This window comes from Chaetodon trifascialis, chromosome 16, assembly GCF_039877785.1.
Source record: "Chaetodon trifascialis isolate fChaTrf1 chromosome 16, fChaTrf1.hap1, whole genome shotgun sequence".
In the NCBI taxonomy this organism is placed as follows: domain Eukaryota; kingdom Metazoa; phylum Chordata; class Actinopteri; order Chaetodontiformes; family Chaetodontidae; genus Chaetodon; species Chaetodon trifascialis.
In genome coordinates this window covers 12,366,642-12,379,402 of record NC_092071.1, presented here as the reverse complement: position 1 = coordinate 12,379,402, position 12,761 = coordinate 12,366,642, and the positions used below count along the sequence as shown (strand labels likewise).

Below are 12,761 nucleotides of genomic sequence, written 5' to 3'. Positions count from 1 at the left end.
GGGGCTGGAGCTGGGTGAATACATTGTTAGTCAGAATGCACTTTGAGTTCACTGGCCATGGAAAGGCCAGAAACGCACAGGCTCAAATGAGCTCATTGTGGCTGCATTTGCTGCTGTCAAGTTTGCACCCGCATGGAAGCGGAGCCCTGTGAATGAATGAAGCCCTAGCTGGCTATGAATTTAGTTGTAACAGGAATAGGGATGGGAATTGATGCAATATTATGTCATTATTGATTTTGCTTATCGGCTCCATCCTTTATCGATTCCTTTATTGACCCCTGATCAATTTTAATCCAGTCTGCTGTAGCTTGAGAGCTGGCTGTAGCAACAGTCGGTCTGTCATCATCTAAACTGGATGAAATCAGAGAATATTTGTACAGCATTCGTTTTCATTTAATTTTTCTCAGTCAAAGACAAAATATGCTAAGCCCGCCTGCATGGCACTAATGTTAATATAACACTGAATATTTACAGATGAGCTGCTCCGTTGGGAAGCAGGGGCACTCATGCATGGAGTGTCGAGTGCGTTGCATTCCTGGAATGTAAACCCATGTTGCATAGAAAGATGTTTCATCATATTGCTGGTGCTTCCACCCTTATTCGAAGTGCTCATTTTTAGCACATTACAACTAGCACTGATGTCATCTTTCCTTGTTTCTTCCTCTCATGACTTTGACATGATTGTTCAACTATCAGAACATGCCAGTATGGATAAAAGCTCAGGGGACACTGCACCCAAATGAGGTTAGTCTTATCCCTTGTAAGACCATCTTTGCCCTGTAATTTAGACTATGGATTTATTGTCAAGTGTGCCATGTTGCTAATAAGTGCTGTATTTTAGCTGAAATCTCTCCAAGTTTACTTGCCAAGTTTACACCAAATAGCAATTAAAAAAGAATCAGGACCCTTTATAAAAACCTGGTATATGAAACTCACATTGAGAATATCATAGCTTCCTGCCGTCACCATCTTCTTTGACGAGACCATAGCAGTCCTGGGGTCAATACTGAACTTCCCGTCCTCATTACCATCAATGATGCTGTAGGTGATGTTGCCATTGGCTCCGAGGTCCCGGTCATAAGCAAAGACACGGTAGACTGGTTCACCACGTTTGTTGCGGTCTCGTTCAGTCAAGCTGATGCGGTAGGTGACCTCAGGGAAGGTGGGCGGGTTATCGTTCTCGTCCTCAATGTGAACCATGACCCACACAGTAGACTGGCGGGTGGTCACTGGGCCGTCTATAACAGTTACCTAAGGAAAACACACAAGTGTACGAGCGCACAAACAAAACACATACACACAGAACACATATCAGGAAGTCTTAGAGATGCATCATTGTGTCTTGGACATGTTTTGTCCTATGTGTGGGATTTTATTTGTGCATACATTTATTAACATCTTAAATCTTGGCTCTGACTGCTGTGCAGAGTGCAGGACCACGTGTTGCTGAGTTCACAGGAAATCTCTTTGTATTATTGATCCCCTGGAGGCAGAGGCAGAGGTCTGATCACTGATCAATTGGATCAGATCAGGGTGAACACCACTGCTGCCAGCCTGACTGCTCACTAGACTATTAATTACAAACAGGCAGCATAGACTGGCAGGCAGAGCAGTGGGTGGCATGCATGGACTGGCATTCCTATTGAAATCTCAGGACAGGACAAGACAGGACAGGACAGGATGGGACGACACAACAACAAAGACTTCTCTGACCCCAGTTTTAAACTGCTCGTGGGTGTGAATGTTTAAGTGTATCATGCTGTTAGATGCAAGTTTCTTTTTACAATGTTTGCTGCTTTCATTTCGTGGTGTGTTGTCACACAGTATGTTGGGTTCTTATTAAGTACTGGAGCTGAACAAATCTGTACAAAGAGTTATAGAGTCTAGACAAGTCAATTGGCAATACAGAAACAAAACACCGAGCTACAGTACTATGGGTCAACTGTGGGTTATTTCATTCCATTTTGAAGAAGAGCAAAGTGCTTGTAGATTCAGCAGCATTTAATAAGTTGTAAGAAAAGTCTGGGGAGGTAGAAGTTTGCTCATGTCTCTAAAGTAGAGAATCTCTGATTATCAGGTTCATCTGCATGCAGAGCAGCAGGACCAACAGAAATGGTAATCACGGAGCTATCTGTATGCCCAGTGTCTGCGCTTATCAAATGCTGGGCAGACCAACTCCTCCCGTCCGTGTTCTCATCCTGAGTAGAGAAGATAACCAATGATGAATGATTACATTTAGAAAATCCTAAACCTGGGGCCCAAAACTACAACCATTCATCACAGTTTATGGATCCTTGAGGGCCTGCCAGGGTTGTCCTCTACCCTGTCTCTGTTAATAGTGGGCTGTGGCAGGTGGCATGGCCAGATAAACAATAATACCATGAACAGTGTTCAAGTTTTTCTGTACCTCTAAAAAGTGCTCTGCCTGTTGTTCTCTGTCCAGTTTCCTCGCAGTCGTTGTGATTAGCCCTAAAAATTGTAAAAGAGCAATTTTAGATGACACAAATCCAAATATGACGATAGTTGATAAAGACCTGAAATTGCAGTTTGCGTGTCCTCATCAGTTAGTGTGAATACAACTTTTCAAAAATTTTCATTTTGGTGACCATCCCATGCCAAGATGATGCCCTGTCTATGTGGAAAGTAATGAGCAAAGTAGCCAGTTTCTCTGTTGCTGGCTGCAAGAACCAACATACCAACACATCTTTATCTTCTATTTCCACCATCAGAGGATAGATGCTGTGGATCAACTTTATTTTTGATGAAAAAGTGACGTATATGTCCCCACAACAACAGGACACCCATGTTTAAATGCACACAGTGTGGATTTTAACATTACTCCATCTAACTGCTCAATGAGGGCCAGTAATGCTACAAGTTCTACAAAGGATCAGCACTGGCTGTCCATCACCCAACTTGATTAAGCTTGATTAACTTTGCGCTAGCATGTTGCACAAATAATGTAGCTAATCCCACAGACTGGGAGTGATGTTGAAGTAAATATTGAGTGAACGGTGAGCCTCGTTTGAAGCCAACCAAATAATATGAGTAGTAGGTTTGATGCTGGTAACTGTTAATACAGCACAGCTAGCTCAGCTAGCATTAGCTTTGTTGTTACATGAAGCCTGTTCTGTTCCATGATCCTCGTCGGTAGGTGTGCTTGTGTTGCTGCTGTATGTAAATTTACTTCATAGATGTGAAGTAACAATATGGCAATGTATGAAAAAGAAATGATTAAACTGCAAGAATTAATTTGCTTGGCAACATTGTGGAACTTTGTTTAGCACCCAGCAGCTAGCTTGTTCAAACCATACAACGACCGTTACAAAGCTGTAATGTTCGTGGCCCACTGGGGCTGAGGCAAGTATCAACCACATGCAGTGGTGAAGTTTTTATTTTATTCTTATTTGTGATATTCATGGTAGAACTGCAACCAGCTGGAAGCTAGAGTCACTGGCAGAGCTGACATGAAACACTGTGAGCAGTGCTGGCTCAGGCCTGCGTGAGCTGACCAATCAAAGCACACTGGGCTTTTTGGGAGGGGGGCCTTAAGGAGGAATGGAGCTATAACGGAGCATTTCAGACAGAGAAGCAGTGCTGCAGCAATGGACACTGAAAAAAAATGTTTTTGAACATTAAAGGATGTAAATCTATTGCAGTAGACACCTAAAATAAAAGTGTGATCCTAAAAACAAGCACAATATGACCTCTTTAAAGCTAAATCAGAAAGTTTTCCACTTAAAAATGAGTGTGTGTGAATACTCACACAGACTCATATCGCTGAAAAAATAGAGCCCGCAGCCTTGGCAGAGAGGATGGCATTTGGCACATGTTCATATGGCACTTTGTAGCAGAGGGTCACTCAGTTGGCCAGCATGGCACCAGGACAGAGAGAAAGGAGTGAGGCTATTGATAATAGCTTTGATCGAACCGGATTATTCACATGATGGTTAGACGGTTTGAAAAACTGCACTGGAGATCACAGACAACAACGGATACACTGTCCCCTGTTGTTTATTGTTCTTTCTTTTTATTCCAGCCTTTTCTTATGTTTTTGGTTTGCTTGCTAGCCCACTGTCATTGTAAAAAGACTGCACGTACACACACACTCACTCACTCACTCACACACACACACACACAGTTTGTGCCAATCAATCAATAATTTGTGGGTTCAGTCAGTAAAAACTTTGTGAGTTAAACAAATCAAAGGCTCACCAGACATTATTCTGGCTAGAAGGGAAACAAGGGAGAAAAATGCAGGCACTAATCCATAAGAAGCTTTACCCATTATATGACAGTTTTACAATATTGTAAGCCGATTTTTATTTTCCAGGAGAAATTAATGTTTTGATCACATTCCTTGTATAATATTAAACATCTCATGAGAGCCTCCAAACACACTGAAATGGGTACATTTGTCATAGCCCGGATCTATTTTACATACAAATACAAATGCACAGCAAAAAATGCAATACGATTGTTTTGTTGTTTTAGAGAGAATATATCTGCCTGCTGCAGTGCTCTTATTTTCATTCACAAAGTACTCGACATGCATGTGCAAGTAAAGACAGCCATACACACATGGGTCCATGCACAAATAACAACATATATACATTATATTTTGAAATTATTTCTGTGCGGATTTCTATGTGCAGTGATTACAATGAATGTGCTCGAATCGCGATAATGTGTTTGTTTCAGTGTAATGAAGCGTTGCAGTGAAGTAGGATTATTTTGGATGTTTAAATAATGTGCAATCAACACTCAGTGGATAGACTAGCTGTGCACACACACTCACACTCACACACTCTCGTGCTTGCGCATATCACAGTGTCACCTTGAGCTTGCTACGCAGGCTAACTTCAATTAAGCAAATTAGGAGTAAATCTAGAGCAGCGGTCACAAGCAGGAGAGAGGAGAGAGACTGGAGGGGGGAGGGAGGGCTTGTTCAGCAGAACACAGCACGAGTAACAACTCTGATAAAAATCAATGATCTACAGCTCGCAGCACATCTACAGTCGGACAAGCCTCCGTTCTAATTGGACATGAGAAAAAATGAATTAAAAACTCCCACCCACACTTTCACACAAAGTGCATGCAATGGTGCAGTGGCCTGTTTCAAGTCTTTAGCCTTCTTCTCTTTCCTATATAATACTGTCAATTCATAGCCTACTTCTTAGCCATGTAAGGGGAATAGCTTTGATTCACTTTCTAACTGGGGCAAGGATAAAAATAAAAACTTTAGATTTCAAAATTTCTGCTTTTCCTTGTTCATCGTCAATATTGACCGAAACATGTGCAGTTGATCTGTTAATATTCTGGTACAACAAAACCAATACAATCCAATAGTGGGTTGTTAAAAAAAGGTCACACAGCGACCGTGATTCCATGACGGCACTCGGCAAACATGCATGCTTTTATAAGAAGCACTCCATCTAACACCCTGTGTCAACACTTATCTGTTCTGTTTTCCCCCCCAAAGGAGGTAGGCTTCACTCACACACCCAGAGACAAACAGACAGCACTGTAAGCTGTCACAGCACATTCACACACTTTGCACTCATTCAAAGTTTAGCTTCAATACATTTTGGGAATTGTTGCAGTACCTCAGACCCATCAAACTGACACTTCCAGAGTGAACTTGAAAAATGCATTACTTTGAACCACCCCAAACCTAGTTTTGAAAAACAATTTGAAACTTGAAGGCATTTGCGAGCAGCTCAGGTCATAGTGTGGCTGACAGCTGCTTCATGAAAGCAAATCAATCAGCTGGGTTTTGTTTATACATCTATCCAATGAAATCGCTCTGGTACATGGAAAGTTTTTGACTCAGTAAACAGTGAGGAGTGATTCATATTGAATGCAACTCTCAATCATGCATTTCTCATTACCAAACTAACAGACTGGCAATGTCAGTCATTGCGAGGCTTATGGTAATTATGTATTCAAATTCAAACCTTGTAATTGTGCCTTTCTAAAACTGCAGAATGTAGAATATCTACACAAACACAAAAAAAGAAATCCACAATTTCCACATTATTTATCGGGATTCAATAAGCTGGTGGAAGCCAACCTGAAGGGCGGCCTCTGAGAGGAAGATTGCATGAAACATTAAAAACCAATTGCTCAGCACTGCAGTGAGAGTTCATTTATCACAGTGTAAACAAGATGGTCATCAATATGAGTTCTCTTGTATAGAACTAATGAGTAGCAGATAACAAAATAATGTGGCTCTTTGACAGAGCCACACAGTAGGGCTCAGATGTCTAAAAACTCTCCCCTGTGACACACACACACACACGCAAATGGTTTTTATACAGCTGTGAGATGTGTGTTGAGGTTCACACAGAGACATGAACACATGTACTCCACAGAGCAGCATCATCTTCATTGACTCGTTGCGATAGAACTGCCCTCTAACACACTGCTGTAACCAATTAATCAATTGATTAAATTGCCACAAAAAACTCTCTCTCTCTCTCTCTCTCTCTCTCACACACACACACACAAGGTGTGATTTTACAGCTGTATTAATGACACAGATGCATCAACACACACAGTGATTGGTTATTACAGCCAAGAGATATATGACCTGAATCTTACACACTTTACTTTCAAAGCGTCAAGTTTACATCTGTCTGTAAACAATATCTTTCAAATGGGATCAATATTAGTCTTTTTGCCCTGCCACAGTCTGCTTCCCTACATACTGTCAATACTGTATATCCATGATGGTGTAATGCATGAGAGCATATTCATGCTATAGAGCTGGGCCGTCCAAGGTGGGGCCAGCAGGCCAAAGTTGGCCCTTCATAAGTTTTTGATTTGAGCTGCCAGATGTTTCTAGCAAAAAACTAAAAACTAAAAAGTATAATTCAAATCGCTGTTTATGCTGCTTTATTTTTTTGTGCGGTAAATATATATTTAGGACCTCTTATTAAAAAATTTGGGCACCCTTGCTGTAGAGGAATAAAGCAAGAGAAATGGAAATACCCAACAACAAACAGAGTGAACATGCAACAGCACATTGTTAGCAAAGTCCTTCTATCATAAGCTTAATAACTGGCAGGTTGTGTGCTACATGTAGGCCATTGATTTTTGGTAACTACATCGATATTTCTGTGAATAAGAATACAGGTCCCTGCAAAAGCTGAACTATCCCTTTTGTTGTTTACTGAAACACTCGTAAGTTAAACTAGGGCAGAGACAGAATAGACTTCACAATTTTCTTTTTGCTCAGGATTTGAATAAAACATTACACCTCGTCAATAATTCCTTAATGAAAGCTTCAAGCTAAGCTTGTTCTGAGAATGCATAGAGCCTTGATTTCAAGCTTGGCAACCAAAACTGAAACACATCTGAATTTATTTGCTTGAAAATGCTTGTATTCTGTGGAGATATGATCTTAGAATTTTCCAACCAAAACATTTTGTCGATAAATCAGTGTTACTTGAAATTAAAAGGAGATTTTAAAATGTTTTCATGAAACTGTGAAAAGTATGGTACCAAGCCAGCACTGACAGCGACCCTGTCTTTTGCACAGGGCTGAAAAGACTTTGGAAATGAGGATCTGGCATAGTGTTGTGAGATGATATTCAGTTCTCAGCCTGCAGTTGTAAATCATCTTTTGTGAGCCTGTTAAAAAACTGCATTAGGAATTCAACAGTGTGAATGCCTAAAAAAAAGATTTTACAAGCACATAAAATTCACAGATGTGTAGAAAAGATTTGTGGTTCTAGAAACATTCTGAGAACATCTAAATAAAATATATGTACAAAAGCTCTCAGGTTAATCAAAGTCTTGAAAAAGGAGACTTCTGGTCACTGATTAAAAGCAGGAAACGGCTAAATTCAAACTCAAAGTTTCAACGTCGGGTCCTAAATTTAAACGGGAGCACCACCCACCACAGCCTGTTTACAGTACACTGCATATGTGGAAAAAGTCAGACCTCCCAAATCAAACTGTCGGTGGTCGAGTTGCATTGTGGGTAATGCAGCTGCCAGGTTTTGACAAGGACGAGGAATGTGTGAAATAAAAAAAGACAATAACTCTGCTTCTGCTGCATCGATTTTGATACTTTTTGTGAGTCCAACAATGCTATACTGTAGCAGTGAAATGCTAAATTGGAAATACACTCAGAATTTATGATGCCATCTTTACAGCCCAGTCCATCCAGACACTACCTACAAACTACTGCATAAAATAAAAGGCAAGTTTTACCATCCAGTTATATTCACAGAACTAGGTGGCTATTTTTGCATATGTACATTAAAGTAAACCTGGTCAGGACAGGAACCCGGTGCAAACTTTACCCTTTTGCACTTTTTTACAGATTCACAGGCTTTAATTTGTCATGCAGTATGTTCCTACAGGCTGAAAAGAGACAATGTGCAACCACAGGTTGTCTGAGCATCACCTCACAAGCTCCGACCTTTTGCCATCTCCAGCTTTCATTTTCCCCTTTTAATAACCATCTTAGAAAAGCATGTTTTTATTCATGTTACTATATATAACCAATTTGGCCCTTCTTCAGGGAACAAAAGTAATGGGAAAGAAAATTGCTTTGACTGTACATTCCTTCATGATTAGAAGATATTCACCCACACACTGGCTTAATAAAAAACGAACTACACTAATTTCCTCAAGTACGTTGTAAAGAGCTTTCGCCCCTAAAGAAGACTGGAAGCAATATTCAGTTAAGAGTGCAGTGACGATTGTCTGGGCGGCTCATCGGTGTCCTAGATGTTTGACTGTGTGGGCACAAAAGTCTTTTTAATTTGTTGTGTGGGAATCAAAGGCTTTAACTGAATGAACGTGGAGTAGGAGGTGCATGATGAAAGAAAATTTCGGTCATTTCTGAAGCATGTAAACATATGAACACAAACAACTGGTGGAATTATCTGTTGTTTTAAAGGATATATTACAAATTACACTATTACTCTACCACATGATACTGCCAAGTACGTTAGCGAGGCATTTAATGAACGAATCAATGTGAGTCTCACCTGTTTTTGGGTTGATAGAGAAGAAGTTCTGTGGGTTGCCGGCAGTGATGCGATAACTCAGGCGGCTGGGCGTGGCGGTGAGGTCAGGGTCCTGCGCCTGGATACGGATGACTGACACATCCTTTGGAGAGTTCTCCATGACGACTGGGTGGTAGATAGGATCCGAGGTGAGGGGAGCATTATCATTGACATCTTCTACCTGAGGGAGAGAGAGGGGAGAAATGAAGAAGAGGAAAAGGGAGAGATAAAGAGGAGGGAGGGAGAGAAGGTAGAATTGGACAAGTAAGAGGAACAAGCTGTGCTGTTTGTACCTATCTTAACAGTTTATGTGCAGTGGATCTGAATTGGCAAAATGTGTTGATCAAACCTTCTAAATCAGCGTGCATGGTAATATTGTGCTGTGAGGAAACTCCATCTGCAGATTTTAGTATCTTTGTTAATCAACGGTTCATGAAGTGCAGCGTGGCCTGGGTCTGAGTTGATCCATTATCAATCACAAAATGGAAATTTATTCACCAGAAAATGTCATAGATGTCACACTTTAAATGCACTGCAAATTAATTTCCCCTCTTACAGCATAGATCTAGAATATTTATGGCAAACAGAGCGTTGATTGAGTGTTTGCTGGGAGGCAACAGAGAGCCAAGACGGTTCAGCCGCTGAATGAGGAGCACCTTTGCCTGATTAATCTCTCTATTTTTGTCTGTGATGAAGAGGCTCGGAGTAAAGCACCCGAACACACCACCACACCTGAATATCCCGAAGCCAGGAAAGGCTGTTTGTTGTTTTACACTCTGCTGAACTTCTCCCCAAAGGGTAAGCATCGTCGGAGCAGTGATGTTTGTATTTCAGTGTTTAGACAGTGGATTACTTAGCACCAAATAAAACAAAAGCTGAAGCAGAGAATTCCCTCCAGTCTGTATCTCTTGCTTACAGACTGAGCTTTGCTAAAGTTATCCACTGCACTGAGCACCATCAGCATTTTTGAGAGTAACACACTGATTGTTGAGCCTCATACTGTTACTTTGGATGTAACACTAAACTTAACCTAGCCTGCAGGTGCATGTTTGCAAGCTGCATAAGAAAGAACTGAGCACTGCATAACCAAATAATGCACGTATACTAAAAGTGGGGTAAAAGATGGATTTGGGACAAATTCTCTGCCTTGAAGTTACAAAAAAATTACCTAAAAATATTAAAGGAACATTATGTAACTATAATTGCTGCTCATAGCACCTTTTCTTGCACTATGTAACTCAGGTTCAGCAGCTATCAGCAGCTAGAAAATGTTTTTTTGTTTTCTGGTCCTCTGGCTGCTCTGCCTTAACACTTTGTGATTTATGGAGTTTTCCTGGTGGACAGGTAGCTTTATGTGTTGCTAACGTAAGTGCTAACTGCGACTAACTGTTGCTGCTGTGAGCTGTGCAGCTTGCTGACCGCACAGGAGCTTTGGAAGAGGACGTTTCAGGTTCCATATCAATTTCCTCTGTATCATGCTTCTTGTGCATGTTTCATTCAATATGAGTATCGGTGTGGGTGTGTGGGTACCTGAATGAACACTTCAATTGATGCTGACAGGGGTGTAACCCCTCTGTCTGTAGCATAGACTGTAAGCCAGTAGGAGTCCTTGGTCTCACAGTCCAGGATACCAGCAGTGTAAATCACCCCTGTTGAAGCAGAGAGAACGATTTATGCAGTTATTACTTGTGCACTTCTATCAGGTGTGTGTGTGTGTGTGTGTGTGTGTGTGTGTGTGTGTGTGTGTGTGTGTGTGTGTGTGTGTGTGTGTGTGTGTGTGTGTGTGTGTGTGTGTGTGTGTGTGTGTGTGTGTGTGTGTGTGTGTAAAGGGGCAGTTTGGGTGTCATCAGCAGAATACATCCCTAAATGATCTCATGGGGAAAGACTTTGAATACCAAGTTTCCGGAGGCAAAGACACAAATTTAGAGTAAACTTTGTGTCCTGCCTGCACTGACATTCACAGGCATTAGTGGCGCCGCTGTAGTCACCTTCAATGTTTCAGCTTCTCTACAGCTAATCACAGCTGACCAAACTGCTCCCGCTGCAATTCGCTTTGTGCTAAACGTACCCTGAACTGCCCTACATCAATAAAGACACACACAGACACTCACACACATTGACTGGCGTGTGTTTAGTGGCCTTAAGGAAGATGAGTAGCTGACAGCTTTAGTGACCTCTTGAGAAACAAAGGGAACACTCACAATGGATGACACATGGGTGAATCTTTTTTTTTTTTTTTTTCTCATGACACACATGCGTGAGTTCACACTCTAGATTTTAGGGTTCATTCACGTAATTTCCAAAAGCACTGACGCACAATGGTGCAAGGTCATGAGTGACACGCGCAGTTTATTTACACAAGGAAACCTCACGTCAGGATCGAAAACAACATATGCATCTAATCGCATCGTTTCTATCAACACGGTTCTTACAAAGTGAGCAGGTGATGCATTTCTGCTCAAAGTACACAAACTTTCCTCATTAAATCACAGAACTTTCAAAAAGCCAGCATGAGTCTGTTGCTTCAACTAACTTAAAGGAATTCAGTCAGCGCGAAGGCAGACACACACAGACAGAATGTGGCCAATGCTTGCAGAGTCTGTGCATCTGTGCCTGAGTACACAAGCAATTAACCCCAAAAAACACCAGACAGAGCTGAGACTGTGACGTGTGAGCAAGTGTATATTTACTCTGGCTCTTTCATGCTATTTTCTGCTGTCACACTTTTTCTAATTAAGCACTGGTGAATTTGATGGTTTATGCTCTTCTATGCAAAGACCTGCAATGTGTTACCATTAAAATTAGGATTAGAAGTGTTAAGAGCAGTTTTTGGGCAGTTTTTGGTGTTGGTTCGCCGTATTGTTCCACGCAAGCCTGTTGTCGAGCCAAATTTCTATTAATGAAGCCTCAGTTTTCACATTCAGACCACATTGTTGCCATGGTAACATGATGTTGTTATACTGTGTTACACATGGGCGAAGTAGTAAGATAAGTAAACATCAGTGTCTGGGTATTTTTTACTCTTTTTGCTTTATTTTTACTCCAACACATTCTTATCCAAAGCTGTGCTTCCTCAGCCGTGCAGCGCAAACAGAAGACCAAATCGTGGCTTCCTTTAATTTGACAAAAATAAATAAAGGTCTATATCCGTGACTCCAGGGAGGCAGAGAGAGCCAAGATGCTTCAGCCCAGCCTTCAGGCCCCTGGGGTAAACATACTCTGTGCTTCTCCTGCTTGATTCAGTGCCTAACCTCGGCCACCCTATTAAAAACATTCTGCAGGATATCATCTCAGCAATCAGAAAAAATATGTTGTTGTTCAGTAAAAATCTTCTAACCACAGAGCTTGAGCACAAGCATCACGTCGGTGATCATTTCTGGATGTATCATTAATACATTACAATTGATCCTTTGTTGGGGCTGCCAGAAAGTGAACTTGATTTGCAGACAGTAGATGTCTGCTGCTGCCTAACATGGCCTTGCACTCAGCTACAAACCCCACATGTCCAGGTTACAGCCATACAAGCATACAAATCAGTGACCAGAGGTGTGACCGTGTTGCCTTTTTTCATGCGCTTGAGCCAGTCTTGTTGCAGGCTCCTCAGCCGCATATCCAGGGTTTTACCTTATCACCAGAAAGTGTGTGAAAATGTCAGATTATGACTAAGCAGCTGCCAGGGCATGCACAATGCATAGCAAAAGTGTACGCTGAAACACATCCTTGCTCTGTCGTCCTTGA

At 41.4% G+C, this 12,761-nt stretch overlaps 1 protein-coding gene across 1 annotated transcript in view; it reads right to left on the bottom strand.

Moving 5' to 3' along the window:
• Positions 1–12,761, bottom strand: part of LOC139345023 (protocadherin Fat 3) — a 62,990-nt gene that overhangs the window by 41,108 nt on the left and 9,121 nt on the right. Inside the window, exons 5-8 of the mRNA XM_070983470.1 lie at positions 10,554–10,672; positions 9,006–9,204; positions 2,408–2,469; positions 937–1,251 (exon numbers count right to left, since the gene is read on the bottom strand). Of these exons, the coding sequence (XP_070839571.1) occupies positions 937–1,251; positions 2,408–2,469; positions 9,006–9,204; positions 10,554–10,672 (695 nt within the window). The remainder of the gene's footprint in view (positions 1–936; positions 1,252–2,407; positions 2,470–9,005; positions 9,205–10,553; positions 10,673–12,761) is intronic.